The sequence below is a fragment of the Centroberyx gerrardi genome, chromosome 20 (assembly GCF_048128805.1).
Source record: "Centroberyx gerrardi isolate f3 chromosome 20, fCenGer3.hap1.cur.20231027, whole genome shotgun sequence".
Taxonomy (NCBI): domain Eukaryota; kingdom Metazoa; phylum Chordata; class Actinopteri; order Beryciformes; family Berycidae; genus Centroberyx; species Centroberyx gerrardi.
This window is the reverse complement of record NC_136016.1, coordinates 8,755,079-8,770,211: the sequence shown is the minus strand read 5'-3', so window position 1 is coordinate 8,770,211 and position 15,133 is coordinate 8,755,079. Positions and strand designations below refer to the sequence as shown.

The following is a 15,133-nucleotide window of genomic DNA, read 5'->3' as shown; positions in this document are numbered from 1 at the left end:
GCAGAGAGGGCTGGGGGTTTCCCCTCCCCGCCCTGACCGACCTTGAAAGAAGAATAACCATCGCCATTGAGATGGCGACACCGCGGGATCCGGGGTGTTTTAAAGCAATACAATATTCATGTCCAACATTTATCTCCCTTGCTGACTAGATGCTATCTGGTGTCGATAGGTGATACATAGTAAGAGTCACCTTCGTCATTATCTGGAAAGGTTAACTGTCGTTGAACACCTCTGGATAGGCCATTAGAAGTCCATTTCTCGGGCTCTCTGGCCCCGGAGTGGGAGACCCTCAAGCCCCCCCGGCCCCCTAAGCACTCAGACAGCCTATTACCACCACCCTGCGTCCCGGAGCACAGGCTCCCCCTCTGCACACCTCACTCAATTTTCTGCAGCTGTGAACATGCCAATATAGTTGATACGCTTAACGCTGGACTAATGGTAAAATGTGTTTCCATCCACTGCACCTGTCAGCAGAGAAATATTACTGCTCTATATGGTGTGTCTACCTGGATGACCAAAGTCGGCCGCAACTTCCCTACAGAATGGATATCTGCATAGGAAATAATGCTTACACATGGTAGTGGCACCACACTGGTCATAGGCTAGTGCCGTGGTTTCCATGCTGTTTCAGAATAAAGCACTACAGGACATCTGTCTGGGCTGGTTTGTAGACAGAGGATATGATGGGTTCAGCTGAATAAAATTGACAGAGCATTTCAAATTACCATGTCTATAGACTTCACAGAGGCAGTCAACAAGTCACACTGCTTTGACAGCATGCTGGGTAACACAGCGGGGGGATAGCCAGAGATCAATACTCTTCAGCGCTCCCTACTAAATATGACTCAACGGGCAAAACACAACTATAATCAACCATTCCCTCTTGATCTCCCTTGCTGGTGGTAGCAGTCCGGCCTCATACCGCTACAATTGGTTAATGTTCCAGACTGATGCATCCTCCTGCGGTCTCCTCATGACCTGATCTGCAGTATAACAGCACTAACACGACACCGGGGACTCTGTATACTAACCTGAGATGCTTCGTGTAAAGTCCTTTATGAGTGTGCTCTCTCATGCTGCTTGCAGTCCACATGGCAATGTCAACCCCACCATCTAAAAGCCCCATTTCAGCCCAGCAGTCTGCCTGGGCGCAGACACATAATGGGCTCTAACGAACAGACAGGATGGTTCCTCTGTGAGCACATCCTGCCATTAATTAAAGTGAAAACCTTAATGAGGCGGATGAAAATAGAACATACTCTCCCTCACAGTGGGCTCTGACTAAGACTCTCCAAAAGGCCATTTCAAATGAGATTAAAGGCACTCTAAGCTAATTCCTTGAATTTAAGAATAGATTTGGGGTTTCTTTTTTTCCTGGAAATTGGGCTTCACCAGTATGAAACTTGAAAACTGTGGTTCCTAAATAAACGTGACATAACGCTTATAAAATCTTTGCTCCAGCTGTCTATATTTAAGTTCATCCAGGAGAAATTATTCATGGCAATGTAATTACGGTACGGTCCACAATTAATTACCCTATCGATTCCATGGAAAAAATATGACAGAAAAACAGGCAAGTAGATAATAGACATGAGAGAGATTCATGAGTGTTTGAACAGGGAGTATGTACTGGATATTATACAGTCTGTGGTGTCACTGCTCTTTCAAGCTTGCATTATTAACAAAGCCAAATGCCAGGGGGAAGATGCTTGGCGGCCTTGCAACATCTGTGATGGCCAGTCATTACGCTGCAGAGGGAAAATAAGATGCTCAGGCACACAGGGAAAGACGCTGACAAACCGCTGCTTTATAACTTCATTACAACTATGAGGCAAAATGTTAATGGCTGGGGGATTTAAGCAGCTCTGCTCTAAATGTAATCAAACACTTACCCAACAAATTCAGTGTTTGTTTTCCGCCTCCAGCTACGACATGAAGCATTTCCAGGGACACCCTAAAAATGAGTAAATCCTAAAAATATTCTGCCCTCTTGTTGCTCTCCATGTTTTTTCATGTGGAGTTCAGCCGGGAAATCAAGGCATCTCTAATCATCTCCAGAAGTCTTGGGCTTCCGTAGTTTCTGCTTAGGAGGACAAAAACAGAACTTGGCGATGCTTTCACTTTTTAATTAGGCGGTGCGAAAACAACATCCTACTTCCTACATATTTAAGCCAGTGAGATACATTCATATACGAATGGGCATCATTATGATAAATACGCTCCATCAAATTGTCAGTGTCAGAAAAATCACCCCATTACTGCTGATTGATGGGTGTGCTTGTACACATTTCCCTGGGCCACAGCACAGACTACAGAGGATTTGCTTTTTATACCCTTGTTGCATATTTTTCAGCTGCAAACTTCCCGCAGCCCGTGGTGCACAGACTTCAGTTCTCCTCGGATGATCTGCGACGCAGACACCTAGCGCATATGCTAATGACAAGTTATCAGCGGATCATACTTGCTAATTGAGTTCAGAGAGCATCCCAGATAATGATCGCGATCTATTTGCATACTATCGCTGAATAGCTGGCGTATCTGCCTGTGCTCAAAGATAAGGCAAGGTCAAAAACCTTCATTACCGGACCAATTTATGAAATTAGATTACCTTTATTTCAGACATCTGATCTGATCTTGGATGGATTTATCTGTCAACATATTTGCACTCATATTTCTCACTCCAGTGTGACAACTTTCCTCTATTCCTCTAGTGCATCCTTAATATATTTGACTCTTGTTTAAAACTAAGTCTCACAGCCATTGCGATGAACTAGGCTATAAGAATTTATTACCAACAGCAGATCCCAGGAAAGCTATAGAGCTGCAGCCCTAATGACTCCAACCATCAGAGGGGTGAGTCTAATTACAGCTCTCCTCTATTAGGCCTTTCCATTTACACTGAGGGGAAAATCACAAATAATGACTTCTGGCTCCATTCAACTTCAGTCAAAAATACCTGGGCTGGCATTCACAAAACCTTCTAAGTTTAAGAGTTGCTCCTAACAGCCAATTCAGTTGTAAAATCTAACAAAAATATGGCTGGTACATCACAAATTTTTTACTTTTTCCCAAAAATAATTCTTAAATCATTTTAACAATAAAGAGGGATGATGATGCCTGACAAGGGCTTCCTGACAACAATTTTTGCACCAAACACAAACTGAGTCGCTACAAATAAACAAAAAAGATGAATCAAATTTGTTCTTGTTCTGACTTCAGTGGCTGTACTGATCATTTTGTTTCATCCATATTGCTTAGTTTACCACATGACATTTGTACATCGCAACTTCACATGACTGGAGGTGAGTTTCCCCAGAGGAAATATTTATTTTCCTGCTGATGATCCACAGCTTTATTTGGATGTAAACATTAGTGATACCTATGGCCTTGATATTCATTAAATGTTAGTTGCCTCGTTAAATCATTCATGATAGATCTGAGGTTGTTATATTTGTGATGCAACTTTCATCTGAATCCTGGCAATTAATATCAAATCTGCTGTCAGAAATTTGATTTGTGATTCGTGTGCTGTGAGAATCAAGTCAAAAGAGCCGTTCTGTTTCATTAGGAAGCTGTTGTTTATTTGCTTTATGGAATCCGACTTCTGAATTTTGCTGAAGGGCCTTTACAAACCAGCAGTATCAGTTGGGTTTTTGACTTCAATTAGGTGCATTTAGCAGTCGCTGAAGTGCTGAATGGATTTTCAAGCCTATAGTGTTTTTTTTGTATGTAAATTTGTATGCTATACTTTTACCATTATTTAGTCTTGTGATTTCTATTCTGCTGAATAGGCGTTAATGGAGCCAGCAGTGCAAGTAGTAAGGAGTGGTTCACTTTATCATGGGAGTTACTGAGGGAGCCAGTTGACCCCTGCAGCCCTTTGCTGCATTCCTCTATAGGACACTGGAAACTGATGATAGAGGCCACGTAAAGGATCACTTTCAGCAGGTGTGTGTGTGTGTGTGTGTGTTTGCGACTGTATGGAACGGCTGTGCAGGATATGATTTCGGGCTGACCCCTCGGGCCAGTGAGGGCCTGTGTATTACGTGCATGCTGGGAGAAAAAGCTGCAATCCCTTTGACTTGGCAGCGCCAGGCAGTGTGATGCCACTCTCAGGGCTGACGTACGCTAGCTGCTGCCAGCCGAGGAACACAGAGATCTGAGATGTAACGACGACAGCAGAGGCTGCGTTTCATCCAGGCCAAAAGTTTGAGAATAGGTGAGCGGATTACTAATGAGGTAACACAGGCTGATTTTGTCAGAAGTCTAAATATAAGTAAGCAGGAAGCTCCCACTTTCTCCATTGTATTCACAGTGTGCGCAAGGTTTAATGAGGCATATTCAAACAGTTATCAGCCGAATCACAAAGGACTTAAAAAGGATTCTAAACCCTTACCACTGTATCTTTCATAACAGCTTTCCCATTTGTTGTAAATACAAAAGGTACTCCTGTATAAAAAGTTAAAAATAAATATCTTTATATGGACTTTTATAGACTGAGTCAGAGTGTATAAAATATAAGTGGATTTTCACACAGCATCTCTGAAATAAAGACAGTGTATAAAGACACACAGTTTTATACAGTGGAAGTGTTTACTTAGGTTCACAATCAGTGTATTAGTGATGCATATATGGTCTCTATACTGAAATTCATGTAGTTGCTGCCTCTTTTAGTTAATTTTGACTGCACTGTGCTGTCAATGCTGCCCTGAATGATAGATCAAATACACATCAAAGATGCAGGCATGAAATGGGGCCACTTGGCTCGACACATTGTTAATCTAAAGACATGAGTAATTGGGTGATCAAAGTGAGAGGAGGTTTCCTCGTGTACACTGACAAAACATGTCAGTTACCGTAAAATGGGAAAGAAAGAAATGAGCGATTGCGTGTTGGGTGGGTCTCCAGCGAGGTCTTAATGCAATAACAATAATAAACCTGGCTCCTCCAGCTGAAAGGCGGTCTTCCTACTCGCTACGCCGCCCCGATGCCCTCGATAATGACTGTTATAAAAACATGTTGAGAGAAATCACATTGGATGTTACCGCTCTATTTAGAGAACATGTGGCAGGGTGAGATCACAGCTGCTGAAGTGTGCCGTTCTCCCTGGGCGAGGCAATAAAACATGCCCGGACACAGACTTATCGACAAGTAAGACACACACATAAACACATACTGTGCACACACACACTCAAAGTGGTCTACCCTGGCGGTGTGTCTGGCATTTACGTTAGAGCTGTTCAGAGGACACAATGGAGCCAAGAGAGATAAAAGATTAACTCGTGGCTTCTAACCCACACTGGCAAGCTGGTGTATTTTCTCACACACACACACACACACACACACACACACACACACACACACACACACACACACACACACACACCTGGTAACACAGCCCAGCGTGTAATTTTATATCACAAACCGCGTTTCCCTGACACAATCCTCCCAGGGTTCCTCTGCAAAGCTGTGTCTTAATCCTGTTATTGTAGAATTACCAATCCGGGGCTCTGGCATGCAGACGCCGAGCACACACACACAACAGAGAGCGCAGACGACTGTCACCACATTAGCAAAGCAGCGTAGTAGGGAAGCCATGTAAAGGTCAGGCCTTTCTCTCGGACTCAGAAGACCAGAGAGACGAGGCTGGAGCTGCTCTGCTCGTGTGCAGAGAGAGTGCAATGAGTAGAGCATGTGGAGGATTTATGTTCATAACTCCTTCTTTCTTTTTACATGAAATTCAGTAGTAGTAGTAAATTCGGTAGTAAAGTAACTACTTAGTTTTAACAGCAACTTTACCCAACACTGAACAGGGGCACTATGCGAGTCTTTGCACTGCACTCATGCTGGGTAGTTTTACACATCTCTGATAACTAAAAAGTGTGAAGTTACTGCTTATACACACTGTTACAAACACATGCGAGGCTGGAGCAAATTGTAGAATTTTAAGTTTCACTTTCGTTTTCACAAACTACAGTGTACCAGAAAGTTTAGTGTGACTAATTCTCTCACCTCTCTCAAACCGCCAACTACGACAAGCCATTTGCCCACAACATGGCCAATCCAATCGAGATTGGGCGACGACAGCCAAACATAAAAAAAAGACGACGTGCACCAAACGAATAGAAGTGGCTTAAAATGTTAGTATTTAGGTCTTAAAATAGCTAATTAGTTAAATGGCTTTCCTTGAGTTTTACTTTCATGTCAGGAGTCATCTTGTCAGAGCAGGTGTTAGTGCTTTCAAATGGTGAGCATTCCATTTTGAAAAGAACTCTTGATTTAGTGTATAACTGTCATTATACACTTAGTGCCTGACGAATGAGAAAGGTACATACAGCTACTGTCAGGTATAAACCTTTTATCTCAAAGATGTCAGAAAAAAAGGATAGATAAAGGAGGATAAATTTCACGGCGCCATTGAATGCATGTGTGTGTGTGTGCCGGCCGCCGTGCACGTGTGTGCATGCGTTGTAGATGGTTGCATGTGACCAAATAAAGGCGGGGTTTGTCCGTCCTGTTTCTTTTTTTTTAAAAAAAACACCTTATTTTTAGGTTGGCAATCATGTATTTTTGAAATCATACAATGGAGCTTCAAAGGATTTCAAGCATCATACAATTTTCTCGACCCACAGAGGACCATGCAAGCTTTCAATTCATGCAAACATGCTGTATGGAAGTGACCAAAACTAGAGTTGCAGCATCACTCTACCTTAAAAGGAGAGAATGTCAGATACTTGCTCTTTAACTGATAAGCCCATAGGCATTTCTTTTTTTCCTGGTGGGTGGTGGGTAGTGTGGGGGCACGCAGGATCACGACTTCATTGGCAGTCTTTTCACTCTCTCGGAGTTCTTCTTCCTCCCAGCCTTCAAGACCTGCCCTACAGGTCCTGGATTAGTCAGGGGGAGCACTCCAAACAGCAGCCGACCAGCTTCAGAAACCCTCTCCTAATGAGTCAGCGTGGGATTGATGGCATGGGTTACCGAGTTAAAGAGCCGCTTCTCCAGCTCGCCGGGGCTTTCATCTTTTCATCTGCCGTGCGGGGCTCTCTGAGAACATCCCATTCATCTCCCAATGCACTATTCTTACACATAATTAACCGCTCCACAAGAAACTTTGTTTGAGATTCATTTGGGGAAATGAACTGCTTTTGAGAAGGTCATTTGATGTTAACTCACATCTAATGCTTGAAGGTGATCACGTGCACCGGAAAGGTTGTGATGTCAGAAAGACTAGTATTATGAAGTGGACATATTGTGTAGAATAGTCTATAAAGAAGATGTAATAATCTGAGCCAATATGTGCCTGCAGGATGATTCAAAGCTGTTCAATTCATCTCCATGTATAGATAATCGAGTGGATTAGTACTTCAAAACCCTTAACACTTTTATTAACTTGTTCAGAGAAATCACAGTAATTACAGTGATTATTAGGCAATATTTTCACTCAATCTGTTAATCATGTCTTTTGGTTGTTAAGCACAGTTGTTGATGTGTTTAGCCTTAAGACTGGAAGAGAACATGCTGCCAATGAACGTTGTGTAAACTGATGATGATGACTGCACTTAGTATGCAGTGATTCAGCACATCTCGGGCCATAAGGTTGAAGAACACACAGCTCCTGCAAAGTTTGCTACACAAAGCTGTAAGGGAGCATATTTAGCTGACTGTACAAAGCAGCCAGCAGCTGTTGTCTTGTAAAAAAATGCGGTGCAAGGCTTTTCATTCCTGGGAGAAAACCGACAGTGAATAGAGTGCTTAAGCAAATGTCATCTTGTGCTAATTCAGTAAGCACTCTTTAATAATAATCACGGTTTACCTAAAGGGCACTTACACCTCTAAAAAGGCAAGAGCAATAGTCGCACTGAGTAGCACATCTGAATTTCTGTAATTCCTATGGCCATGGTTAGAGAGGAGCTGGAAATGTTTGATACTTAGAGCACCTGATATTTACTAGGAGCATTCAAGCCAAATCATTCCAAAGATAGCTTTAATAGATAGATGTAGGATCTTTTGGGTGATAAAGACAAGCCTGGGAGTGGGATATGAGTCTGTACGCCAACACAAAGGGTCAAGATCCTCAGAGCCAGCTGCATATAAGCCTTGACATGTATTGTGAAATATTATGTGAGAACATATATGACCTCAGCCTCAGACAGATCAGTGTGAGGGGCCACATTGATCAGGTTCTTAGCCAACCATGACCTTAGTGAACAAACATTACTTGCACTTGTTCCACGACATTTTGGAGAACAAGTGCGAGTCCATCTCTACTGCCAGTTAGCTGTTATTATTAAGACAGGGCCAGTTGGCACTGGGCAAATGGCAGTCAACGGCTAACTGGCCTGATGCTGCTGTCCCTGGGGCAATTAGAGCCCATAAATCAGTTTACAGCCTGGAGGAAGTAAGAGGCAAGGGGTGGAGGAAAAGAAGGAGTGGGAGCAAAGAGTGCTGCTACCGCTGATGCCCATCTCATTAGTGGTGCTATCACAATGTGTGGACAGAGAAACATGAAAGAACTTTGTGCTGGACCCGTGGGTGGCAGTCTGTGTGCTGAATGTGGCATGTGTCCACCGGCCACTGACGCAACTAATGCCTCGGTCATACGTACTGCATCAATGCATATGCATTGCGTTGCTAGGACACAAATTAATAGAGTAGAGGACGGACTGATGCTTTGAATTTGACATACGTGAAAAAAAAAAAAAGATTTGATGACGATGAAAGAAACTCATTTGTGCCGTCTCTGAATGTCCAGAGTTGTTTGACATTAGTTCTGAAAAATACTGGCACCTGAATGAAAAAAATGACGCCTGGAGGAAAATAGTATTAATTTTGGAAGTACCCGGCAGGGTGATAGCAGTTAGCTAACTCGTCTGGGACCAAAATTGTAATACAAAATTGTAATACTGATACTTAATGCTGTGTGTGTTTGTATTGTGTAGTTATAAAACAATTTTATTAAAATGTTAGCAAATGTTGCATTTTCCATGCACAAGTTGGGAAAATCCAACGCATGTGGACATTCTGCGGATGGATTCTCCCATCTGAAATCACTGAAATTCTGTTGTGCGGAGTCAGATTGACATATTAGGTGTGATTGTGGCTCAAGTGAAAGAACTGAGGCAAATGTGCTTCATGAGGCTTCCAAATCTGCTAACAAATGTCTCAACTGAGCTCAGTTTTTAGAGCACTCTCAGCAGAAATGGGAAGAGCTCATCTTTAGAACCCAAATGGACTTTGGGATACGGTGTTGGTTCTAGTTTAATGCTACAGCCTCAGAGCCGGGTCACCTTTAAGTCTGCAGAGACTGGTGTGAACTCAATCAGTCTCCAGCACGGCGGCAATCAAAGAGCGCGCGGCAACTGAACATGGCACACGCACTCAGCCTCCCCTGCTCTTAGATTATTAATGCAAAGAATATTTGAAGGGAAACGGCTGGTTGAAGCATCCTCTCATGGGATAAATGGACGTGTCACCTTGGCTACTGACGATGGGGAGGAGGAAACAACCGATCAAACGCACGCTGAAGGATGGCGACAAATGGAGGAGTTTTGCTAATTTGTCAGGTAGCCGACACCTGCGGTATTCAAACAGGCTCAAGTATAAAGACTGTGAGATGAGTCAGACTTTGACAGGCTTGTTTTTCATTGAGTTGAACAACGATTTAACTCCAGCAAGTGGCTGAATGCATTGACTGGAATGCAGAATTAATCTCTCTGCTGTCACAAACAAGCGCAGGCAGACGAAAGCTTCAATTGGAAAAGATTCTGCTGAGGCATGAGAGATGACACACTGGCCTCTGCTCTTTGGTTTCGAGCCAAAAATATAATAACAAAACAGCATTTCCCAACCTACAAAGTATGATCCAAGGCTGAAATGCTCGGAGCTCAGTGATGCTAAACACACCCACCAAGCTGTAAACATGGCTCCAGAAGATGCAGGATCACAGTGGGTACGGAGTACTTCAAAGAGCACATCAGTCCAGTGTGTGTGTGTGCGTGTGTGTGCGTGTGTGTGTGTGTATGTGTGCGTGGCCTGGGAGGGTCAGGGCCGCCCGACTGTTTTCATTCCCTGACACGCATTAACACTGCAGCTCAGTCTACGGCAGCGCAGATGTGATTTCCACACCTGCGGGGCACAGGGGGGCTCTCATCACAAAGCCACGCTGGCGTCTTTTGCATCCTGACCCAGGTGGCTGACAATGTTTAGAGGAGGATTGTGTGAATTCCAATAGGAATCGGGCAAATGGGCCGATGGCGCCCGCGGAACAGAGACGAAGGAGCGGCAATGCAATCTCTCGTCAAATACGCTAGCCGGTGATGATGCTGGAATGGATTTGGGAAGAGTGGGCAGGGAGTCAAACTGCTCACAGTCAAGTAGAGGCTGCCTCCATAAGCTCTGCACCACTTAGTTAGACTCTAGTAGATACTCCAACAGACACTCTGCTGTCATGTGAAATAAACCTTGTCAACCTTCAGTGTTTCACTTCAGATGAAAGTTGCCATTGTCAGGGGTGTTAAGTAAATTTCATGACGACCATGGATCTTTGGAACCCGTTCAAAAGACATCGAGCAATTTCAGAAATACAGGGATGCCACTAGGTGAGGAAGAATTTCTTTCTTTCTTATTGAAAAACTGACTTTGGGGGCTACGAGGTTTTCATCTGACAGCTGTGAATACTAGCTATGTCATTTCACAATACGGCACTACAGTACATTTTCCGTGTCTGTCTAATCCGAAAGGATGCAAATAGAAGAAAAGTATCACCATCACAAAAAAGAGCTTTCAAATACTTTCCCGGGTCTCACTTCATCTGACAACTGCACAAAACATAATGTGGTCCAAAACCACGGCTTCTGACTAAACTCCTGCCTGCAAAGCACATTTCATCCCTTTTTATTTTTCCAGCAAAAATGGAATCAGGCAAGGTGCACATTAATAAAACAGAAGACCACCGCAGCACAACAAGCAACAAAGTAAAGAGATGCTGAGACTAAGTTTGGAGATTAGCAGGCAGTATACACCCAAGCATCTATAATTCATGCGATTGTTTGCGGCTGCGCTGGCTGCTCATCTGATTGCTGCACTGCTGAGGCCTTGTGCCGATATTTGCATGGAGAGAAAAACATTAGAAAATGTCCTTACCCACTTCTGACTGCCGTTCCTTAGCAACAACAGTGTAGGGAGATCAAAGCGGGATGGTGTGCGTGTATGCATGTGTGTGTGTGTCCTAGGGGGGCAGTCCAGCGGTGTCGTACTTACTTATTTTGCATCATGTTCATTATGACCCAGTCCGCGGGGTAGACATTTTTCCCAATGAGATCTTTAAACATGATAAATGTTTCCATTAGGAAATCCTAAAAGAGAGAGAAAGCATTCAAAATGAAAACTGTTATTCTTCCCACCTGCAAGATAAGAGCAATCTGAAATGAACTGTTAGGAGTTTATGGCTTGCAGGCAGAAACAGCTTTTAGATTAGTTTTTAGGGTCAAGGTGACTCATGCATTTCCCTTTTGCAGCGGCCACTTGAGAGCGATAATCCAACACGCTCTTAATGCTCACATGTGGTATTACAATGAGATTACAACCACGTTACTCCTCACGAGGAAACAATGCATGTGATATCTAGATACCATAAAAAGGGTATACAGTACATTTTAGGGATGGGCCGATATATCGAAATTCAATACATCGCAATGCAAAAATGTGACAATATGAATTGTGATGTTAGCCAAATTGTATCGTGAGATAAGCATATCATCCCATCCCTAGTACATATAATTATCAGCCATCAATACATCCTCATTTGACAACTTGGGAACTAGATTCAGTCACACTGCTAATGGGTGCTTAGCTCTCCCTTCTCTGCAGCGACCTGGCCCATCGTTCCACTCAGCCTCAACTTCTGCCTCCTGACCCCCCCCCCCCCCCCCCCCCACTGTCGGGACTGCAGTCACTCTCCTCTTTCCGGCGTGATTTCAAAACTCATCTCTTCAAGAAACACTTCACATTGGTGTCTCTCCACTATCTTTCTCCTGTCTTCAAAAAAAAAAAAAAAAAAGAGAAATTCTGTCTGCCTTTTATTTCTTTATCTAGCACTTCTCTATCAAATAGATATAAATATTTAAGGGACATGGGAATATTTGCTACATCTGTTCTCAACACACTGTGGCTTTAACCCTCGCAGTCCTTACTGTAAGTGGTTGCTTGTAATGTTAGCAATCTAGGAAATGAGGCTTATTCTACTGTCACGCTCACTGCTCTTAGTAAGTTGTTGGCTAAATACCTAAAACTTAAATGTAAATGTTAATCTATTTTTGGGGGCAGGTGTTCCCTTCAGGATGAATCCCTGGGCTTTGCAGTGGGCTGTTTGGAGGAAAACTGCAAAGCACCAAAGTCCTTTGGGCTGCAGCCAAGGTCTGAAATGTTGCTATGGCCCACGCCAGCTTCAGCAACAATAAATCTGTGAAAAGGCCTAACTTCATCACAGTGATTGCTTACCCTACTACCGGAACCAGGCAGACTCCCTGAGACAAGCCCCGTATATACTGATAAAGGTTAGAAACTTCTATCCCCGTCTCTCTGTCTCTGTCTCTTTTGAAACTCCACTCTCAAAAAAATTAATTAGCAGTTGTGTGAAAAATCGACATACTGTAAACAAATACCGCTATTTAGACTGAGCAGGGTGTCAGTATACATAAGACAAATTAAACGAATGACTAAAAGTACTAATCTTGCTCATTTCATAATTTCCCATAGGGGCATTTATTCATTCAACACCACACAAAAGTGGTATCTGCCACAAGTGATGCCAAAAAAAAGGCTTCTGTCTAACTAGATTTTAGAGAGCTTTACTCAGACCCTTGTCCAACCCATGAGGCCGAACAGTCATTTGTTGGGGTAAAAGCAAAGAAAAGGGATTTCCCCACTCATCAGAGAGTAACATTATGCTAATCTGGCAGCAGATACTAGAGGAATAGCGCTCCGAGGACAGAATTATTCAGAGCTGGAATCCATAACATCAATCAGATTTATTCCTCCCCCACAACTTGTTGGTTGCAGGGAGTGGTCTGCTTCCCTTATGAGTTGCTATCATCAAGAGCAGGCTGTATACAGCAGCTTATGGAGGAAACGTCCCTGCAGAAACTAGCAGAAATTCAATATCAAGCTATGTTGTGGAAAAAAAACAGTCCAATACATGGACATTACTCCAGTGTCTGACCGTAAACATGCAAGCGATGGATCAATCATGTTAATATTTCATTTCCAGAAAGACAGCGGGTTAACATGCAACAAGCCAACATTGAATTGCAATAGCCTACACTGTAAGTAGAGCTGAACAATTAATTGAAAAAAAAATCAAAATTGCAATATGAACTTATGCAGAGTTCACTATTATCACAGAGGCTGCAATTAATTGCTTAAGAGAGAGGAGCGTCCAAAATGGATTTCTGAACAAGGTGTTTTAGTGCTGCGGGAAATCTTTGGTCCATGAATCTAGTACAATATTGGTGAAAACATTTCATCATACTCAAATTCAGTAAATCCTGCACACTGACATCTATTTTTTTTTTTTTAACAAAATCACTTTTCTTTATACAGTATATACTTTAAAGTTCTAAAAAATGCATGACGAGAAAATCTTTTAGCGATAGTCTGTCAAATAATTGCAATTCGATTTTTTGTCAATATCTTTCAGCCCTAACTGTAAGTGTGACATGTCAAGATGGCAGGGTGTCAGTGGTTAATCTAGCTGTTGACACAGTGAGAAGGAGCACTCACCACCACATCACTCCTCATCTTGCCAAAGGTGCTGATCAGATGGGCGTAGTGGTAGTCCTCCATCTGCCTCAGTGTGCCGGTCATGCTCGCCACGAAGCTGCCCTGCAGAAGAGAAAAGAAACATGGAGAAGTGCCTTCAATACACAATCAGCGCACATTTCAGCTCAAATTGAAGGCTGAGGACAGAACGAGTCTGCGCCTGTGATTTCGATGGACAGTGACTGGCTGACTTGATTGGATCGGAGGACCGAAGCGGGCCCGGCCTCCCAGGTTTGAAACAGTAGACGCCAGCACTCAGTGGCTGATCTCATTAACCTACTGCCCTCCACTCCTCAGCTCTTTGTCTCCGCTGATTATAATGTGTGTGAGGTCCCTAAAGCGCTGTCTTTTAATTCACAGCGCTCCATGCTGGCTCTGGTTAGCAAGCTGCGGGTGTGCTGCCGAGAACAGATAAGGGAAGGCAAATGGATGGTAGGCTGGGTGGAAAGAGGTTGTCGCTGCCAGTCAAGAGCCATGCCAGTGATTTGGCTGATAGCGGCACAAATGTACATGGGATGGGACGTATTGGAGAGGAGAACTAGGAGTTATTGATAGGAATGGTATATTTCCACAAAACCTGTGGAAACCAGAGGACACGACCGTTTGTGTGACTGAAAAAAGGTTTGTACCATAGAAGGGTAATAGCTAAAGGGATGCTAAAGGGGTGACAGATCCAAGGAAAGATGAAATGGGATGTTGATAATTCATGCAGCTATCAAGAGACTCATTATGCAGAGAACAAAAGAAAAGTAGAAAGAGTAAGTAAGTAACAGATGAATACAAAGCACAGATAAAGAAGCACAGCAGTGTTGTAAGTGTATTAATTACATCATAGGCTGTGTTAACCAAACCAAATATGTAGTGCAGGTTAAAAAGACTTCTACCAGCAAGTTGCATAATTACAAAAACACTTGAAGAATGAATGAATGGTATTCTTGGAATTCTTTCATCACTGTTCCCATGCACTTCAACATCAACACAGAATGCATGAGAGCACATCCAAATGAAGTCTAAAGTGTGATAAGCCTTGAGATGAACAAGCGTTACAGGTAGCTGTCTATCTCCATGTCAAAAACTACTGTTGGTAAGCAGCATATCACTGGATTGAAACTGACCAGTTCCATGACCCAGATCTTTTACTAATGAGAACTGACAAAAGCAATGACCTACGAGTAAAGCTTATGAAAAAAGATATTCAAGCAGAAAGACAAGACAAAGGCCAAAAGGCATCTTCTCCGATAAGATATGTGTTAAGGCCTCATCAAAAATCAGAAGCTTATTTAACTGGTTTAAGAAAATATATTTCAATCCT

At 43.0% G+C, this 15,133-nt stretch overlaps 1 protein-coding gene across 1 annotated transcript in view; it reads right to left on the bottom strand.

The window, feature by feature from the left end:
- Window positions 1-15,133, bottom strand: part of dock1 (dedicator of cytokinesis 1) — a 176,685-nt gene that overhangs the window by 43,364 nt on the left and 118,188 nt on the right. The window contains exons 28-29 of the mRNA XM_071907671.2: window positions 13,783-13,884; window positions 11,263-11,357 (exon numbers count right to left, since the gene is read on the bottom strand). Coding sequence (XP_071763772.1) covers window positions 11,263-11,357; window positions 13,783-13,884 — 197 coding nt within the window. The remainder of the gene's footprint in view (window positions 1-11,262; window positions 11,358-13,782; window positions 13,885-15,133) is intronic.